The following is a 20,972-nucleotide window of genomic DNA, read 5'->3' as shown; positions in this document are numbered from 1 at the left end:
CACAGGAACACCACCTAATATGTTCACTACGCCGCCCCAGTGTGCCTGGCATACGGTAGGCTCTCAATAAAGGATTTTTGAATGTCAGTGCCTGAAGAACCCAGGGGGGATCTAGACCAGCATTTTCCCTACTGAATAACCCGATGGAGACTGACAATGCATATTTACATATTCATGGGACTGAGTTGTCCTGACTTCAAGAAATCTGTTTTGCTAGTGTTTTCCCAACATATTTGCCCACCAGACAGTTTCTCATGAATTGCTAATTCACATATCAACCAAGAAATAGTGCTGAAAATGCTGATCTAGTGTCACCTCATCCTACAAAATATGAAATGGGGCCCAGAGAAAGCAAGCAACTTGCCAGAAGTCACACAGCAAAGTAGTGGTGGAGTTTAGACCAACATTTAAATTCCCCAGCGTTTAGCTCCACGTTCTTTCCACTAAAGGCTGGGCTTTTTTGTACAACGCCATTAAGCATTTGTACCCTCCTGATTCTTCAGCCAGGCAGGGCATAAACGTCCTTCTGCATGACCTAGAAAGCAAGGGCTAGGTTAACAAAGAATCCAGATTAATCCAAATCAATCCCGATTGCTGGGGCATCGGTTCACCTACTCAAGAACCCTTGGAACCACTTTAGCTTCAATGTATGTGCTAATTACCTAAGGTTCTTCTCTCTTCCTTAAAGCAAGTCCCTTTGGTCCTCTGCTTGGCAATCCTGGGGACAGATTCCCGAGACCCATGTCCTCTCAATACTACTGGAGTTTTTAAACAATGTCTCTTACCCAGATGTCCCCCAAAGCCCTTGGGTTATCTGAAATCAAGGAGCATTTGTTCCTCTGCACCTTTGGGTGCTGAGCAGGGGAATCAGGGAGTGCACAAGTCAGCTACTTGCTTGTGCATCAGTCGTCCAGGGCTCCAGCGACTGCTACTGGGGAAGGGTCTGAGACAGTTCCCTGGAGAAGGGGGTGGTGTGCCCATCGCTCTGCTGGGCTTCTCAGTTCCTCCTTCCAGGGGTCTTGCAGCACTGGTTTTACACTGGGAAGGTACTGGACCACCTGAGCTCCGGTCATTGTCCACACTGAGCTTGGAGGCCCAGAAGCAGGTTAAGCAAGAGGCTGGCCAGCTCAGTCCCACCTGGTCACCTTAAGGGGGAATGAGGCCCAGAAAGCACATGAGACTTGTTCAAGGTCACACAGACAATCAAGCAAGTCCATGGTCACTAAGAGGGAAACACCTCAGAGGCAGAGAATCTGGGAATATCAAAGCAGGGGGAACCCGCCCGCCAACCCTGGCTCCAGGGCACCCAGAGAGGGATAGCCACTTGCCCAAACTAGTGCCAGGCATTTCAGCTCTCAGCTTGACAATATTTCCATTCCTGGGGGACCAAGAAGGGGATGCCACGCCCCTTCCTCCTTCCCCTGAAGCTGGGGCTGCTGGCTGCATAGCTGCACAAGTGTTATTTTGTGGGGGAGGACGCATGCAGGGAGATGACAAGGTCTGGAGCCAGAGCCTCGAGCCATCATCCCTCCGTGTGGGCGACTGCCTGGCTGGGTTCCTCCCCAGGGCGGGGGTGGGGGTGGGGTCTGAAGCAGAACAGTCAGCCAAGCAGCAGATGAGACTTGATCTGAAGTCTCCAGCCCCTTCCCCTCCATGCGGGATGGGTCACCGGCTTTTTGAGGAGAGCCTCAGAAGGGCTGGGGAGGTGAAATCCCCTCGTGGGAGATTTTACAGCACAGCAGGAGGGTTGGGCGGGGCTGTGCATCGGGGGCGGGTGGCGTGCGGGGTAGGGTACCGCATCCTGGTGGGGCTGCCTTTTCTCCATACGTGATGGGTGTTCTGCTGAAACACCCCTCTCTCTCACCCGCTGCTGAAGACTGGGCATTTCTTGAGTCTTCATGAGGCTTCATGAAGGTGTTTGATCCATGGGGTCCTCCACATATCCCTGAAGGGGGACATCCTGGGGGAGGGTGCTTCTCGCCAGGGCCCTGGGGCCAGAAGGGAATCCTTTCCTTGGTTAGGAAAGGTTAAGGCCCTGGAGAGGGGGCTGGGCAAGGGCATGGATTCAGTGTGGAGTCCCAAGCTGATGGACTTCCTTGGTGAGGTCCAGACCCACCTCCAAGGGAGTCTGCAGGACAGAGGTGATGGGTCCCCAGCCACGAGGGAATCTGAGGCTGGGACACACCTGTCCCCACATGGTACACATGGTGGGCCTGAGAGAGGGATGTCCCCAGGGGCTCTCTGCTTTGAAGCTTCAAGAGTCTTTCATTTCATTGAATAAATCACGGCTCCCAGTGGAAGCTGCCATCCCCAGATGCACTGCTGCCAAGCAAGGTTCTCTTGCAAAAAAAGCCCCTCTGTCTCACAGTGTGCTGTGGCAAGGGAGGGCCCCCACTATCCCAAAATGCAGCTGACACAGGGTGGCTCTCTAGCCCCTCAACACAAGGAGATAGAGCTTGCATTACACAATCCCTGAAAGTGTGTGACATTACTTCAGGTGTCCTCTGGTTTCTCCACTGACTTCTGTGACCATGGCTCTTCTTTGGGGACTGGTTTTGCACAGACTGCGGCTTAATGCTAACACCTTGGCTTTCAGCGTGCCTCCCCTTGTCCTGCCCATCTCCTCTTTTTAGGTAGGAAGTCACAAATAGTCTGCAAACCAACACTAAAATATATGAAGGGCTTCCAAGCCAAAATAAAAGCTCCCCGGATGACTCTTTTAAAGTGCTGGGAAGGATGGTTCTCCAGGCAGTTTTTAAGTGGGATTTAGGGTCCTGGACTGTCACCATGGAGACAAACGCTCATCCCACAATGCAGCTGGCAGAGGTGGTCTCCCTCTGCCTGGATGCAGGCTTGCGGATCTGGTTACTTTCAGGCTTTGGGGCCGCTCGTCCACCCTTTATTTGAGGGGGGCATTGCCCATGTGATCCTCCTCCAGAGAGAACTCAGGCTTAAACTGTATGCTCTCTCTCCCCACCCCCCAGTGGCAGTAAATTCCACGGCTCTCCGGAAGGGAACCTTGGAACATTCTGGGGTTCTAGTCCAACTCCCTCACCTCACCCACTTATTTTACAGGTGGCGAAACTGAGGCCCAGAAGGGAGGGAGGGAGGGGCTGGCCTAAAGTTGCACAGTTAGGTGGTAGCAAAGTTGGCATTGAACTCAGGCCTCCTGATTGCCAATCCAGGGCTCTTTCTAGCAACCAGTATATTGGCTACAGTTTCAAGAGTCCCCCTACCGGCCCATGTGGTCCCCTCCCCCAGCCCCCTCTCCCCCGCTACACATAAGCTGGGTTATAGCAGAGCATATTGAACTCCAGGCTCTCGTCCCAGTGTCGCAGGAGCACGAACAGCTGGCGGGCGGCAGCCTTGAGCGCGCCCCGCGTGCGGCCCTCGGGCACCTCCTGTTGCTCCAGCCACGAGTTGGCCTTGGCGGCCACCAGCTCCCACTCAATGAAGTAGGAGGCGGAGCTGTGCTCCAGCCACGCCAGCGCCACCACTGTGGCCCACAGCTGCCCTGTGCGCTCTACCGCAGCCCTGGGCTCCCAGCCCGGCTTGCCCTCGGCCAGAGGCTCCGGGGAGAAGCTGTCACAGGAGGGTTGCCGAGGTGAGGGGCTGGTGCACGTCTGGGGACTTGGGGGCTGGCGGGCAGTGAGGGACACGTGGTGGCAGGTGAAGGGTGAGGTCCACTTGAGCTTCTCCTTGGGGATGTGGATGGCCTCGCAGAAGGCTTGGTTGAGCAGGAAGGCTCCGGAGGCCAGCTGCAGAGACACCTGTGTGTGGGGTAGCCCCTCAGTGGGCCTCAGACTTTTTAGCCCATGGAGCCCCAGGCCATGCCCAAGTCTGGGTGCACACAGCCCGCTGGTTCACACCTCCCCCAGCCAGCTCGCCCCACCTTCCCCGGGAGATTTGCGGGATACCCAGCCCAGCCGAGCACCGCCATGCTTTATCCCACTGGTACTTCAAGCTGATGACTTTCCAAGCCCAGCTCAACATCCTCACTCCAGACCTGCGTCTTGTCCTGGGCAGGTGGGCCCAGCTCGGCCACTGGGACCATCCACTGTCATCCAACCGACTCTGGGCAGCTAACCACCCTCTCCCTCCCTCCATGTCAATTGGTTACCAAGTCCCAACGGGTCCCACTTTCTGAACAGCTCTGCAGCCCACCATCTGCCACTTTATGTTGTCCCTGTCTCTGCTTCCCTCCCCTGTCCCCCCACCTTCACTCCATCTTTCTTGCATCCTGAGGGGTCTTTGTAAGGCAGAGGCCTTGTCACTTTTTGGAGGCCACCAGCTCAGTAGTTTCAATTTTCTCCTAGGATAAATCCAAGCTATGATTTCCAAAGCGCTGGTTCGTCCTTGACTCTTTCCCCTCCACCCATTCTCCAGCCCCCAAGCTCGCTCTCTCATGTGTAAACTGTCGGCTTAACCATGTAACTTCAGCATGTAAACAATGGGCTTAACCATTACATTCTTCCAGAAGTCATGCATCATTCCTCCCTGACCTCAAGCCTGGAGTAGGTTTCTCCCTCCCTCCCCATCTCCCCCACCAAACCCAACTGCTCCCATCACAGCACCTAACGATCAGAATTGCCCGGCTTCCTTGGCAGTGCCGTGAGCGCAGGGACCATGTTCACCTAGTTCAAGGTTGTCTCCCAGGGGCTAGCGCTGTGCCTGACTCAACAAATCCTTGCTGAGTGAATACATGCCTCCTGCTCTATTGCCCGAGACATTTGGAAACTCCAAGTGACACTAAGCACTTGGGTGTGCAGGGGCTGCAGCGGGGCAGTGAAGCTCAAACCCTGTCCCTCCTTTCAGCACCTCTTGCTCCCCAACCTTGCTGAGCCCCCGATGTGGCAGGACCAGGCTGCCTTTCTCCTTGATTCAGAGACACCCACTCCCGACCTGGGTTTCTATCCCTGCCCCGCATGCTGGGGCATCTGCAGAGCCACTTGCTAAACACGTTGCATGTCCCTGGGGTGTTCATTTTACTTGCCTGTGAGTCATTTCAAGGCTTATTTTTATGTATTGAAAAACAGACACACAGAGGTGGTGGAGTACAGTGCAAGATTCCCGTGAATTTTTAAAGCGAAGGTGGCAGATTGCAAAGAACGTTCACGGTGCTGGTGCTGGCTTTTAGCAACACTCCTAAACCCCAGATGGAGGGCTCAGGCAAACTCCCTCTGCCCGGCTGCTACGTGGGCGGGAAGGTCTAGGTCTTCTTCCCTTGGTGAAGGGGGAGCAGGGGGCAGCCCCTCTGCTGAGTGTGGGCCTGAGGTCTGGGGCCTGGGGCACTCACCAGCGGGACGTAGTCTAAGCTCTGGCTCCCTGGGGCTGACTCTGGAGCCTTGGTCAGTGGCTTGCCCAGGAAGCCCTTGGTCGCTCGCGTCAGCAGCCTGGATTTGTTGAGATTCAGCCTGTGTGGGTGGAGCCGGGGAAGAGTGACCACCGCTGTGCCCGTGGTGTCCCTGGTCATCCCACCCCTGGAGAGCCCACTCAACAGCTTCTGAAAGCCAGGGCTGGAAAGGGATCTGACAGAGAACTCCTCATGTGACAGTGCATTTCCCCAGAGGCACTCAGTCAGTTAGCAGCTTCCCCGAGCGAGGGGCGAGGTAGTGTTCTTTTTAGGACCCTCTTTTGATAGCATGTGCTTGTTCAGCCCAGTGGTCAGAGAGTCTCATGCTAGCCCTCTCAGGGGGACTTGCATTTGCAAAGACACCGTGAACCCGTGGGAAGTGAACTTGGGGTGGAGGTGGTTTCAGCAGGGTGATACCTGAAGACAGTGCTATCTCTGGGCAGGGGTCCTTCTTGGCATCCTTCAGATTGTTCATTTTTGTGTAAATGTCAGCCTGGGCCTGCCTTTGGCCTTCCAAGCTAGGGACAGTCCTGGGAAAACATGTGGCGGTAGAGTGAACCCCCAGTGGAAATCCCATGTACCTGGATCCAAAGAGAGTCTCTGAGGCCTTCGAGGAAGAAAGGGTGTTGGTGGCCAGACTGCGCAGGGGACCTGGAGAGCCAGAGAATGACAGTTAGGGCTTGACAGATGACCCTGTCCAGCTCTTCACTACCCAGATGGGGAAACAGAGGCCCAGAGAGGGCCAGGGGCTTGCCTACACCCCTAGGGATATGAGCTAATGATTGGGCTGCAGGGCTGTTTCCAATCCAGTTGATATGGGGAGGGGAGAAATACGTGGGTCCGTGTGTAAAGAAGCAGGCCTCCAAGTTCCCTTGGCTGGTGGCCCCTGGCATCTTCTGGAAGGTTACCTGTGAGGACAGTGACAACTTCACATCAACCCCCTTCAGCCCCGAGTAGGGACATTGAGTTTCCTCAATGGGCACATTGCTTGAAGATTCTTGGCAGAGGGAGGTGGTAGAATGGTCCCTCAGCTGGGAATTGGGATGCCTGACTCCTGGCCTAGCTCTGTCACCAACGTGCTGTGTGACCTTGGGCAAGTCACTTCACCTCTCTGGGCCTCAGTTTTCTTCCTTTAAAGTGTGGATACTCCTATTTATCGTACATGGAACTGTTTTGAGGAATAAAAGAACCAACAAGGACTTTGCTGCGTTAAGACACTCTCTTGGCCCAAAGATCTATCACTATTTTAATTAAAGGGAGAGCAGGCGGACTGCCCACTCACCTTCAGGACTAGCGTACTTCCCGCGGCCCAGGGATGTGTTCTCACTGACTGGCGCAGCGGGGCTTTCCTCCACATCTACAATAGAGGAAGCCAGTGAGGCCTGAGCTTCCCCAGCCCTCCTCCTTACCTCCCATCCTCCCAAGGAGAGTGCTGGTCTGAATTCACAGCACCTGGGGATGGGCTGGGAGAGAAAGGTCAGGGTTCCCATCCCTGCCTGGATGGGCCTTCATCTCCCAAAGATACCACCTGTGCTCCACTGTAAGGGTCGGACATGCCTGGGTTCAAATCCCACCTCCCCCAATGATTAGCTGTGTGACCCCAGGGAAGGTTACTTACTTTATAAGTTTCAATTGCAAATCGGGGATAATAGTATTGATCTGTGTTGTTGTAAAGATTAAATGAGATAATACACAGATAGTGCTTAGTGCCTGGTCCATGATAACTGCTCAATAAAGCCGAGAGCTACAGACCCAGCAGGGAAGCAGGAGCAGGTCAGAGGCCTGAGCATGGTGCTTGGAGGTGGGCGGAAAGGTGGGTTCATGCCAGCTCTCCAGGAGGCATCAGAACATGGCATTGACATGTCAGAGGGCTCTGAGCCTCAGTTTCCCCATCTGTAAGATGGGGATAATACGTGCACATCGTTTGTTCATAATATATAATCAGGATGATTATTCTTATGACTATTATAATATTTCAATGGCTGGAGAGTGATGGGCATATATACTATATAGGAATGATCCAAATTATGGAAAAAGCTTCATGCACAGATTTGTTCTGCAAAGCCTCTGTCTCTCTTATGAGACCGTTAGTAGCTTTGTGAGGGCAAGAAGCTCTGACTATCACTGGGTGCTCGGGGGGGCAGCACAAGAGTGAACCAGTGACTGAATGAATGAGGCAACCAGCAGGCAGAGAGCATGGTGGTTAGTTAACCTCATGGACTCTGGAGCCAGACACGGCTTGTTCAAACCTCCGTTCTCTCGTGCATCTGCGGTGTGACCTTGTGTAAGTCAATTAATCTCTCTGAGCCTAGGTTTCCTCATCTCTTAATGTGGAAAACAAAAGAAACACTCTCAGATGGGTGTGAGGAGTCATGGATAATTAAAGCAGTGCCCAGCACATAGAAAACCCTCAGTGAGTGTTAGCCATTGTCATCCTTGGGGAGAGAAAGGGCTTGGGATAGACTAAGAGTTTAGACGTCCTACACACTGTGTGTGAACCAGAGGACAACTCAAAAGAAGGGATTTGTGACTTTGATGGAAGCCATGGGCCACCAGTAGCTGAGCTACAGAGAAAGGAAAGGGTAGACCAGAAGTTTCCTCTAGACTGGTAAGCCAGCTTGGCTCAGGGGTAGAGCAGGTTCCCCTTGGTTTCGGAGGCTCTGAGGGACCAAGGAGCTGGCAGAACTCCTTAATTCTGAAGAGATCCTCCTCGGGATTTTCACCTCCTTACAAACTGTTCCTTTTTTTAACCCATCAAAGTCTTTGAGCACTTTCTAATCCCTCAGGTAAAACATTGTTATGATCTGGGGGTCGGGGCTAGTGGCCCGGTGGGACCTCTGATGTCCTTCCCATGCACAGAAGAAGGCAGGAGATGCTCATTGTACACGTGAGGGCACGTAGGAAGGGGTTAGGACTAGTGCAGCAGTTAGGCTGTCTTTAGTAGGACAAAAAGACACACAGACATCCAAGACACAGAGGATGAAGGCCATCCTGTGAATTGGTGCAAGGTCACCAAATGGTCAAGTCATGGATCTTCAAGGACCCAAGTTGCAGGCACAATGAAATCAGGTGAAGGTGGAAAGGATGCTTTTGGGAATCCTGGAAGAAGCAGAAGGTGGGATGGAACCACCTCTCTGCTTTTCCCTTTATTAGGTTTCCTGGCATTCAGTGCCTGGGAGGACTCAGAGGTTGGAGGCGGGAAACAGACACTGGGGTTGGTGGACCTTGAAAAGAGAGAGGTGGGGGATGGTGTGGGCACGTGGGCAGGGAGGCCAGGCTGCTCTCTGGCGCCTGGTGGCTCTCTCAGCAAAGCTGTGTAAATGATGCATGCCTGGGCCATGCTGAGCCCCGCTGCCCATCTCAGGCCTCAGAGAATCCAGGAAACCTGGCCTTGCTCTCGCCCCATAAGACCTAGAGTGAAGACTCAGAGGGAGTCCTTCAGGGCCTCGGACATGAGGGTGCAGTGGCTAGGGGCCCAGGCTTCAGAGTACACCGGAGGCGGCTCTTACTTAGGTTCTGAAATTTGCCATCTCCTGCAGCCAAGTCTTCCCCAGGCATCGTCTGGGACCGCCTGAAACCAGCAGAAGTGCCCCTCGACTGTCGGGTCAGCACCCGAGAGCTGACCATCTGCAACACAGCACCTTCATGAGGACAAGGAGAAGGGGTCAGATGGGTACAACTGTGCCAGTCTTTTGCCTCTTCCCCAAGGCTGGCAGGAATGATTCTGGCTTCACTCTGTCAATTATCTAAAGGCAGGGAGGCACTGCAGAAGGTAAGACCATGAGCTCTGAGCCAGAATGACCTGGGTTTGAACCCCAGCCCCACCTCTGACTAGCTGGATGGGGTACTGACCACTCTGAGCCTCAGTTTCTTTACCTGGAAAATGGGGAGAATAATGCTTACCTTGCCAGGTAAATTCTATTGCTGAGATAATGTTCAGAAAGCACCAATGTTTTCTAGGTAGTTAAAAGGCTGGTTTTCTCAGAAACACCCCATTTCCCTTCTCTCTCAGTTTGCTGTCTCAGAAACTGAGGTCCCAGTTTCCCCTCCCACAGGGCAGGGCCCTGAGTCCCAGAGCATCACCATCAGGGTATGAAGCTGAAGCTACAGCACCCAACAGTGTGTTTTGGGAAACTCTTTTCTCGGAGAACGCTAGTTTGGAAGTTGTTCCTTAAAAAATGAAGAGCTCCATTGGAAAATAAGTCTTGAAGAAGCTTCATACTGTAGTCCATTCTCTGAGCCTCTTGATGTATACTAACACCCTAAAGGCTCTGAGAAGTCCTGCAGTAAAGAAAGCTTTTAAGTTTTATTTAATCCAGCCATTCAGAAATGTTTTTTCCTAGTCTGGTATTTCCTATTTTTGTGCTGAATGGCCATTAACAAGACACGGAACCAGGGTTCTAGTTTGGGAAGTGGAACACATTTTGGGAAGTGCTGATCCAGATCTTAGGGGGCTGTGGGACTTGGGTTAAGATATGTGCCTGAGGGGCTTCCCTGGTGGCGAAGTGGTCGAGAGTCCGCCTGCTGATGCAGGGGACACGGGTTCGTGCCCCGGTCCGGGAAGATCCCACATGCCGCGGAGTGGCTAGGCCTGTGAGCCACGGCTGCTGAGCCTGCGCGTCCGGAGCCTGTGCTCCGCAACGGGAGAGGCCACGACAGTGAGAGGCCCGCGTACCGCAAAAAAAAAAAAAAAAAGGTATGTGCCTGGTCCTTAAAACTCCCAGACTGTGGCTACAGAAGCTAAAAAAAATGGTCAGAGATGAGTGGGAGGGGGTGACATCATTCAGGGTGACAGTGCCCAGTGGGTGAGAAGACCCAGTGGAGTGACAGCCTGGGATGCTGGCCAGAACCTGAAATCAGAGGAACTGAGGCAGAGAGGGAGGGAGGGAGTGGGTTGTTGAATATTTTGGTACCAGATTTTTAAAAAGCAGGGTGGGGGGAGGGCAGAGGAATCAGAAAAGGCATATTTTGTTTCCAAACACAATTCTTTCAGGCGGTCTGCTTTAAAGAGAAAAAAGAAAAAGCTGCTGCAAAGAACAGAAAATGTATCGATAATTCAGGAAAGAAAAAGTACATATAGTCCATAAACATAGAAAAGTTTTCAACAAAGAAGCTAAAGAAATTCCCCGAAGATACTTTTCTCCCCTCTCAGTTTAGTAGGTTTAGAAAGATAAACAATTTTCAGTGGTGGTGAGGGTAGAAAACCTCCTTCATGAGGTTTTCTTTGGGGGCAGGGTCAGTTTGATAACATACATCACAATAATTTAAAATGAGCCAACTCTTTGATACACAATCTTAGTTCTGAATGTCAGCCCTGAGGAGATTACCAGACAGGTGCACAGAGATGTTCTTTGCAGCACAATTTACAATAATCAAAAGGGGAATAAACAGGACTTCCCTGGTGGTGCAGTGGTTGAGAGTCCACCTGTCGATGCAGGGGACACGGGTTCGTGCCCTGGTCCGGGAAGATCCCACATGCCACGGAGCGGCTGGGCCCGTGAGCCATGGTCGCTGAGCCTGCGCATCCGGAGCCTGTGCTCCGCAACGGGAGAGGTCACAACAGTGAGAGGCCCGCGTACCGCCAAAAAAAAAAATAAAAGGGAATAAACAGAAGGTCTAATAATAGGGGGCTACATTCTGATAAACCTTAAGAGGCAGTGGAGGGACTTCCCTGGTGGTCCAGTGGTAAAGAATCTTCCTTCCAATGCAGGGGATGTGGGTTCGATCCCTGGTTGGGGAACTAAGATCCCACATGCCACGGGTCACAACTACTGAGCCCACGCGCCTCGGCTAGAGAGCCTGCCTGCCGCAAACTACAGCGCCCACACGCTCTGGAGCCTGCACACCACAACTAGAGAGAAGCCTGCACGCCACAACAAAGAGCCCGTGTGCTGCAACTAAGACCTGATGCAGCCAAAAATAATAAATAAATAAATAAAACATTAAAAAAACAAGAGGCAGTGGAGAGGAGTAGGAGGGAGCACAGACTCTGACACCAGGCTACTGGGAGTCAAAGCCTGACTCTACCCTTCATGGCTGTGTGACCGTGGGCAAGTTACTTACCCCCTTACTTCCCCCTCTGCCTCTGCTTCCCCACCTGTAAAATGGGGGAAACAGTATCTTCTTTGCAGAGCTGTTTTGAGGATTAAATGATTTAATGTATATAAAGGGCTTTGGAACACTGTCTAATTGGCTGTTATGATGATGATCACTCCCTGCAGTGGGGTACCTGCTGCTATTAAAATGAAAAGACGGAAAGATATTTCCCACACCCAGAGTTTGTAAGATAGAGCACATATTGGTATGATCCAATTTATGCAAAATGATCTGTCTTTTGATTTCTCTACATGTAGACACCTGTAGAAAGAAGTCTGGCAGGATGGTCACACCAAGGGATTAATTAGGACTCATTTCTGGATGGCTGTCAGTCCCAGTCACTTTTGTTTATTTTATGTCTTTCTATATTTAATTTTTAATTTTTAATTTTATTTATTTTTTTATTGAAGTATAGTTGAGTTACAATAGTGTGTTAGTTTCAGGTATACAGCAAAGTGATTCAGATTTGTATATATATATATATATATATATATATATGTATATGTATATACACACACCCACGGATATATTCTTTTTCAGATTCTTTTCCCTTATAGGTTATTACAAGATGTTGAGTAGAGTTCCCTGTGCTATACAGTAGGTCCTTCTTGGTTACCTGTTTTATATATGTGTGTATATGTTGATCCCAAACTCCTAGTTTATCTCTCTCCCCCTTTCCACTTTGGTAACCATAAGTTTGTTTTCTATGTCTGTGGGTCTATTTCTGTTTTGTAAATAAGTTCATTTGTATCTTTTTTTTTTTTTAGATTCTACATATAAGTGATGTCCTATGATATTTGTCTTTCTCTGGCTTATTTCACTTCATATGATAATCTCGAGATCCATCCACATCTTTCTATATTTTAGACTTTTCTACAGTGAGCACATACCAATTGGAAAAATACAATCAAGTCATATTCATTCAGTGGGAAAAGGGGAGTGGGATGGTTTCAGAGCCCTCTGCAGAGCAGTGGGATGGGGGTTCATGTGCCCCCTACCCGCTGGCGGCCAAACCATCTGCTGGGGAGCCTTTTAGCTTCAAGGCCCTTCCCTGAACCCCTCCCCACCGGTCTAGGCTGCTTTGTATCCCAGTCCCCTTCCTCTGGCCCACTTGGGAGTTGCTTGGTCCTCAGAAGAGCCCTGGCCGTGCACCTGCCTTACCAGAGTTGGGGTATCCCACGACAGTGGGCAGGTAACGGCTCTCGCTTCTGTCCACAGGCACGAAGGCTGTGTACTTGCTGATGACGTTGCAGGCCTTGCTGGTGTGCACGGCGTTCACTTGGTAGCGGCGGCTGGACCCTGCAGAGGGAGAAGGGGGGGGTCACTGTGTAGAGTGGGAAAGTCCTCCCTGACATGGAAGCTCTGGAAGCTAAAAGGAGGGCTAGATCCATGGTGCCGGAATTAAATAAGCCCTTAAAATTAAGGAGCTACCAACTTGCCATTAAGGTCCTTTAAAAGAAACCCTCAAGATTATTAAAACCTCCACCATCACTTCATAAAATAAGGATATTTTAATGTAAAAGAGGTAAGACATCTAATAAAAAATGACAGTTGTGTTCCTTAAATATAGTGTTATTAAAAAAAAAAACCCAAATCTCTGTGTTGTCAGTATCTTCTATTTTCATTTTGCAGCTCTGTGATGAGAATCTTGCTGCAGGATTTCACAGGTCCCCTGGCTGTGTGGGGACCATTGGTCTGGCCCATTGGGACAACCTTGCAGAGACAAACCAGAGAGGGAGAGTGGTGAGCATAGGGTCACACAGCAAGTTAGGAATGGACCTGAGATCAGGACTCAGGATGGTCCCCAAAGCCCAGGCTCTTCCTACTGAGCAGGTGAGCAGTCTCCTTGGCGTGAAGGATGGACAAATGTCCTGTAAACTGTAAGGTAAAGTGCTCATGGGAAGAAAAAAAAAACAACATTTACAAAAATACAAATAATATAAAATATAAACCATGTAGCATTGTTATATAAATAAAGCATAAACTATAACAAATAATGGAAATATTCTCTATTTATATCTCTATTTATCTGTTCTCCAGGTGTGTTCCATCAAGATCCCAGGAATCACTGTCTTGAAAGTTTGCCCCAATTCCTGAACTAAATTAGCCTCCGCGCCATCCCTGTTATACAATTTCTTGGATCCCTGTGTTTCTTCTTAATAGCATTAGGACAAATGCACTCAATTAATTGTGTGTATTTGATTAATGTTGGCTGGCTTCCCTGCTAATCTGTGTCAAGCACTCATAAGTAAGGACAGGGATGGTGGTGGTCACTGCACTGCTCAGCCCTGAGCCTCGCCCCCAGCTGATCCGTACTCAATAAATGACCTTGATTGGTTACTGGGTGGACCGATTAGATCTAGGGGTTCTGTGGAAAGATAGGTGTGGTCCCAGAGGAGCAAGGCAGGTGGAATAGGGCGATCCCCACGGTTCTGTCTCTGGAGCCCTACAGGGGCGCTGCAGGGAGATGCCCTGGGAAGTGAGGAGGGGTGAGGGACGTGTAGCAGAGGAAAAGGAGGGAGGAGAGGACTGGTCACCGGGTGGGTGTGGGAGGTGTGGAGGAGCGTGGGGCTGGGAGGAGGCAGATCAAGCAGGGGGTGGAGCCCTGAGCCGCTGTGTGTGTGTGTGTGTGTGTGTGTGTGTGTGTGTGTGTGTGTGGAGGGGACTGTGGGGGTCAAGGGAGGCACCTGGGGGCAGCGATGGGGAGGGGAGGCGGAGCATTGGGCGGTGGCAGGGCAGTGGGGGGAAGGAAGGGGGTGGAGCCAGGGGAGGAGGGCAGTCCCTGGGGGAGAGGCAGGGGAGGGGCATGGGGCGGGGCTTCTAGGAGGGGGCGGGCCCTAGGCCCTCACCTTGCTCGATCTCTCCCTCGCGCTCCGCCAGCTGCTCGAAGTCGCGGATGATGGCGCGGGCCGCCAGGTGGTGGAAGGTCTCGCTCCACAGGTCGGGCTCGCACGCGCTGCCCCTCTTGGGGCCGGGAGGCCCCAGCTCAAAGCTCACCTCCCACTGCAAAGGCTGGCTGTCGCGCAGGCCCTTGACCACGGCCTTGCCCAGCATGGGTCCTGGGCTGACGGGCCTGTGGGGACTGGCCTGCTCCTCGGACTCGGCTAGGGGCTCCCAGTCCGAGGACGTCTCAGTCTTGAAGGCGGAGGGGTGATGGGACAGCTCTGGGGGCGGAGGGACAAGCGGGCTGTGATCTGAGCTGCAGGACAGGGGGTCCATTCCCAGGCGACATCATCCCTCCCCAGGATGCAGACACCCCTAAGCAAGGACAGTCCCCCTCCCACCCCCAGGGAACACACAACTCTTTCCTTAGGAGAGCAGGGGTGGCACTGGCTTGTCCCCAAGAGTAGGGCAGAGCCACCTCTCAGGAAGCCAGTACCTGAGGGGGCCAGATAGGGTGGCGGGTCACTCCACAGGTAGGACACCTGGGAGCCTCACAGGCAGCCCAAGGGCCAGGTTGATTGGGAGAGAGGGATTGGTGAGGTCCTCTGGGAGGGATGGGCCACAGCAGATGCCCCCTCCCAGGCTGGGCTACAGCCTAGGATTCCTCCCTGTCCCCAGTCAGGTCTTGGACCCTGTGGGCACTTACCCAGGTCCCCAGGGCTGCAGCTGTCTGAGGCAGGCTTCAGGACAGACCCAAGATCCAGCTCTTTCATGGGGCTCCAAGCCTGGGTCTCCTGGCCGGAGGGCAGGAAGGGCTGGCAGCCTTGGGGCAGCAGAGGGGGCCTGCGGGCCCCTGGACCCTGGAGTCTGGGGCCCTGGCTCAGGTCCGGGCCACTGTTCAGCAAGGGCTAAGGATGCAAGAGGAAGAGGAGGAGGCTGAGCTCCTGGTGGCTGGCCCTCTTCCCTCCACTCCCAGCCACAACTCTTCCCCTGGCCACCCCAGCTCTTCCCGGGGGACTGCCCCTGTAGTACCCAAGGACACATGACCTGCTCCCCATTACCCATGAGAAACATCAACACAAGTAATCCCAAACCATAGATAAAGTCCAAACCAGGAAAACCGTGGAAAATCACATACCATGGATAATATTCTAAACCCACCTTTTTTGTTTTTGGCCATAAAGTTTAAAACTCTGTGTGTGTTTGTGGTTATAATTATCAGCCTTTTCCCTTATGTCTTCTCATTTGTCATGCTTAAAAAGTCTTTCCTACTAAAAAAAATTCTAGAATTTTTGTGATTCTATTTTTGTTTGTTTAAATCTTTGATTCACAAAAAAATTTGTTTTGATGTAAGGAAATAGAAAACAGCCTTTTCTTTGATTTAATGAAGAGTACAAACGTCATCACCATTTACTGAATACAGTTCATTCATTGAGTCCCTACGGCTTATCAGTTCTCTACCTCTATCCTGACAAAGCTGTCATGTATATTTGGTTTTATTTCTGGACTTTCTGTTCTGTTTTGTGGATTTAATCTGTTTAGTGCAAGTACAAAACACTTCAAAAGGCAAGGAATAAACTGGGAAATATATTTGCAACATGCATGACAAAGATCATTTTCAAGAAAATGCTCTTATAAATCACTGGGGTGGAGGAGAAGGGAGATAAATTCAATAGAACAATGGGTTAAGGGCATCTGCAGGCAGTTCATAGGGAGAGGATTCTATAAGCCCATGAAAAAATGCTCAGTCTCGTGAGCATTGCTCTAAATTGAAATGTTATGATTTTTTTAATCTTCTGGATTAGAAAATATTTAAATGTTTGATGACAACCATAGTTGTCAACAAGAAGACAGTTTCTCATGGACTGTTGGTGGGACTGTGCACTGAAGCACACTTGTACAAGAATGATTTAGCCGTGTGCTATCTCTCAACAAGATGCACAATCTCCTTTGACCCAGCGATTCCACTTTTAGGAATTTAATTCTGTGATAATACACAAGGATGCAAATATCCATGTGCCCATATTGTATATTTATTACGGTACTGTTTGTAAAAGTGAAAATCTGGAAACTGTCTAAATGTCCATCGCTAGGGGTTGGTAAATATGTTATGGTACATCCATACAATGGAACACCATACAACAGTGAAATGAAAGAGGCAGATTTTTTCCAAACCAATATGGGAAGATGTCCAAGATAGAGTTTATTTCAAAAAAGTGAATTGCAACTGTTCTATATTTTGATTGTGGAGCGAGTTACCTGACTACATGCATTTGTCAAAACAGAGCTGTTCACTGAAAAGAATAATGTTACTGCATATAAAAAGTGAATTAAAAAGACATTTAAAAAGTAAATTGGAGAGCAGTTTGTATATGTGATTGTTCAAAACATATATGTGTGTCACATATGTGTGTTTTTTAATGTGTGTAGTATTTCTGGAAGGAAACACCCAAAACCAAGTGGGTCAGGGCACAGGGGAGGGGGACTTTTATTTTTACTTTATATTCAACTGAATTGTTCGAGAGTTTTTTTATTGAAAACTCTGAATACGTATTACTTTTGTAATTAAAGAATGTTAAATTAGTTAAAAATAAATTTTGCGCCTCTGGGAACACATACATCTGCCTGGAAGGAGGAGGGGATGGGGGGACAAAGGCACTTATTAGGTGTAACAGAGAGGAAAAGTGCCTCTTAGTTTTTAGGCTAACAGTTAACCATGGGGTCTTTTTCATCTCTATCAAATATTTACTGGAAAGAGGACTGTGCCTCCCCATTAGATGGAGTCTCCTTGGGGCAGGGGCTAGATTCATCCTTCCTGTTTCCTCTGGACCTGAGGTCCTGGGGATGGTACAAGGGTGTGGGAGATGAAAGGGACTGCTCCCTCTTAGGACGGCCTCAGTGGGAACTGGTACCCAGCCAAGGCTGCTGGGTCCCAGGGCATCCCTAACCTCTTTACCACGACAGAGACTGGGATTCCTCCTACCCCTGCCCCACCATCACCAGCACACTGAGAAGGAGAAGCTGCTACAGTTTCCATAGCAACAAGTTAATCTAAGATTCAGCCCCCTTCACCCAGCCATAGGCTGCAGGGAGTGTATGTGTGTGTGTGTGTGTGTGTGTATGCATATACATTCACACAAGTGTATTGGAGATAGATTATGGAAGAAGCCAAGCAGGGAATGGGGAGAGATGAACAAAGATGGGCCAGGAGTGAGGAGGAGAGCTGCCAAGCTGCCCAGAGCTCTCACCAAGTAGAGTTGCATTTAAAGGACACCTACCATGTGCCAGGTGCTGCACCAGGCACTTCATCTTTTATCAGCCAATGCCGCAAGAGCCCTCCACCTACAGTTGGCTTCCAGTAAACACCTGTTGATGACTGTTAGCTCAATCATCTGACAAGCTATTCTCGTCATGTCGTAGATGAAGAAATTGGGGACTCAGAGAGGCTAAGCAACATGCTTGAGGAGCAGAGTCTGCCTGACTCCAAGGTCAGTATCTTCCAACTCCATCGGGTGGCTCCTGGCTAAGCACAGAGGAGAGCCTTCAGGGGCAAGGTGGCAGTGTCCCTGCCGTTGGGGAGCATAAGGGGCTTATGTGTATTTGGAGGTGGGGAGGGATGGGGATTATAGGTGGGAATGGGAGAGCGAAGGGCTACTTTTATGGAACCACAGACTCACAATGACAAAGCTACATAAAGCCCATTCTTAAGAAAATGGGATAAGGCATACAGATAATAGCAAATACCAATTTGGTTTAGGACAGTGATTCTCTTTTGTCCCCCTCTCCTGGGGATATTTGGCAGTGTCTGCAGACATTTTTGGCTGTCCTGACTGGGGATGGTATTGTTCCTGGAATCCAGTGGATAGAGGCCAGGGAGGCTGCCCAACATTCCACAGTGCACAAGACAGCCTCCACAGCAAAGAATTCCCGTGTCGATAGTGTGGGAGCTGAGAAACCCTGGTCTGGCCGGACACTGGATGACTGGTCCTGCTGTGCTTCTAACTCTGAGATGATCTCTGCCCTGGGTGAATGTACAGCCTTGGGATTTTCAGAAGGTGCAGAAGGCGACAGAGAGGGGAAAGGAAGGGCTTTTCAGGAAGAAGATCCTTCGCTGCGATCCCCTGACTGGCTGTGTGACCCTGGGTAAGTCACTTTACCTCTCTGACCCTCAATTTCCACATCTGTACAGAGTGGGGGTGGCCGGCCCCCATATTCCCTCCTTTCCAAGGGGTGCTGTAAAATCAAATGAGAGTGTAGATGGGGGTGCTCCTTGCCAACTGGGAAGTTCTATGAGCAGAGAATGGGTGATGTCATTGACCAATGGGTATCATTATTAGGAAGTTGTCATTGGAGGTCAGGCAAGTGAAGGTCCAGAAAAAGGAAGAAGTGACTCACTTCACTGTAAATTGTGGTCAAGCTCCATCCTTATGGCTGAAGCAGGAGACGGAGCTCTTCCCCATCTACAGCCACCCCCAACTCCAATATGCCCTACTTGGGTACCTGCAAATCAATCTGCCACCGCAGAGCATCCAGGCTGGTCTGCTTGGTGAGGTCCTGCAGCTTGGTTTTCCTCAGTGGGTATCTCCTGGCAGCTGTTGTGGGGTCGCTGGCCGTGAGGGCCCTTGGAGAGCGCTTGTGGTTGGTGCTGTATGCCCGCCGTCGCTGGGAGAAGTCTAGACCTGGGCAAGAGTGGTGACAGGGAAGCCATCAGGGTGGAGGACAGTGGGGAAAGAGAGAGGGGCTTGCATACCCCTTTCTTGCTTGGAAACTTCTTGAGTTTTCCACTGCGTAGCTACTGAAATATGTGCAGATGCCTCATCTCACCTGGCATTCAAAGCCTTGCCTAACCTGGCTCTAATTTATCCATCCAGCTACTCTCCTTTCTGCTCATTTTTCAAGGTATAATGTGCTCCAAATATACCAGCTGTGTATGCGTTTTCTAGGTATGACACCTCCACATCGTTGCTCAGGCAGTTTCTGCTGCCCGGCATCTCCTCTCCCTTCCCACTTCTAAGAATCAGTGCCCTCATTATGTCTTTGTTAATATCCTCTACCAGATGTTCCTTTCCCTGGGATCCTTACAGTTTGTTAAACTTTCTTGTGGTCCATGTCATTCTGCTTTCTAAGAGAGTTAAGGCCAGTTGTATCTCTCTCACTAGATGGAGAACTTCTGAGGGACAAGTGTCATGTTTGAGTCATCTTTGCTTCCCACACTGTGCTCAGTACCTAGCCTTAGTAGGTCATCAGTAATTACTCTCTGAATGGAAACTAAAACCATAAAGAGGTTTTGGAGGAAGACAGGTCCAAACGCTTTATCTGTACTCTACCTCTTTCACGTTCCATGAGCTTAGTCACGTTGCTAAAATTCTCCAAGTTTCAGTTTCCTCATCTGTAAAGTTGGTATTATAGTACCCACCTCCACAGCTGCTAACCGTTCAATGAGATTGTAAAAAGTGCTTGACACATAATAAGTGTTCAGTAAAAATGTAGCAATCATGGCCTCCCTGGAGAAGGGAGTGAAGCACAAAGAGCAACTGACTGACCAGGACTGGTGGCGGAGTCTCCACTGGATGGCTGGGCATCTTTGGCCTGCCTCAGGTTGAAGGGTGTCCCCAAGCTCTTGGCAGAGTCTCCACTGTCTGGGCTAGGCCCCTCATCCTGTGAGTGGTAGAAGACAGAGCTGCCGGACTCCTGAGAGTGTAGCATGCTGTATCGTCTTCTCTTGTCCTGGAGGGAAGGAGAGAAAAGAGGGCTTAGAGTGAGGCTGGATGTCAGGAGGGACATCCAAAGGGCAGCAAGGGGTGTGAGAGGAGATGGTGGAGGTTCTACCTTTGAAGAACCAAAATAATAAGACAATTTTTTGACTTCTGCCTAAATTTAAGAGATGGTGAATGGAGGTGGTTTTTCATATCATTTATGTTGTTTATATTTTTAATTATATTCTTTATTAAATGTTAAAAAAGTGTAATTCTAAATGCTACTGCTGTCTCCAAATAGATAACCAAAAATAACAGCATGAACCATCTGTTCCTTTCGTTTCATTCTCCATGATATAAACATATATAAAAATATAAGGGCTTTTTGGGGTCATCTGGTGTTACAAAAGCTGGCCCGTATTACTTACATTTATCAGCAGCTTGAACTTTGCACTTACAACATTTTGGAAATCTTTCACATCAACTATTCTTTTAAACATTTGGCTGTACGATATTCTACCACCCCTTTTTCTTAAGCATTCGCTTTGTGCCCATTTGTTTTTTGCCACCGTAAAAAATGCTACAATAAATCCTTGACCATGAATCTATTACATCACTTTTATTTCTATGTGTTTGATTCTTAGGAGGTTTTTCTGGGTTGAGAAGGTATATATTTCTAATTTTATTTGTTATTTCTAGATCACCTTCCGGGAGGGTAAGTCACGATTATACCCTTACCCAACAACTCTTCTAGTAGTAGGAGAAAGCATTGCCAGTCTCATGGGTAAGGAAAGGAGAATAGATTTGACAGTCCCTGCTAGGAGTAAGGTCTGTGGATGATCTGCTACCTCTCAGGCCCCCAAGAAAGGCCTAGACTGAGCAAAGTCTTGACCAGCATTTTGTTTAGCATGTTCTCCCTGCAGTTGAACACTCTACTCTCCAAA

General features: G+C 50.0%; 1 protein-coding gene across 1 annotated transcript in view; it reads right to left on the bottom strand.

Annotated features, from left to right (window-relative positions):
* Window positions 1-3,275: 3,275 nt before the first annotated feature.
* The window catches only part of VWA5B1 (von Willebrand factor A domain containing 5B1), a 39,892-nt gene continuing 22,195 nt past the window's right edge, over window positions 3,276-20,972 (bottom strand). The window contains exons 12-21 of the mRNA XM_060080417.1: window positions 19,876-20,059; window positions 18,833-19,011; window positions 15,039-15,240; window positions 14,299-14,613; window positions 12,611-12,748; window positions 8,881-8,994; window positions 6,636-6,710; window positions 5,935-6,004; window positions 5,297-5,414; window positions 3,276-3,770 (exon numbers count right to left, since the gene is read on the bottom strand). Of these exons, the coding sequence (XP_059936400.1) occupies window positions 3,276-3,770; window positions 5,297-5,414; window positions 5,935-6,004; window positions 6,636-6,710; window positions 8,881-8,994; window positions 12,611-12,748; window positions 14,299-14,613; window positions 15,039-15,240; window positions 18,833-19,011; window positions 19,876-20,059 (1,890 nt within the window). The remainder of the gene's footprint in view (window positions 3,771-5,296; window positions 5,415-5,934; window positions 6,005-6,635; window positions 6,711-8,880; window positions 8,995-12,610; window positions 12,749-14,298; window positions 14,614-15,038; window positions 15,241-18,832; window positions 19,012-19,875; window positions 20,060-20,972) is intronic.

This window comes from Mesoplodon densirostris, chromosome 2 (assembly GCF_025265405.1).
Source record: "Mesoplodon densirostris isolate mMesDen1 chromosome 2, mMesDen1 primary haplotype, whole genome shotgun sequence".
In the NCBI taxonomy this organism is placed as follows: domain Eukaryota; kingdom Metazoa; phylum Chordata; class Mammalia; order Artiodactyla; family Ziphiidae; genus Mesoplodon; species Mesoplodon densirostris.
This window is presented reverse-complemented; position numbering and strand designations above follow the sequence as displayed.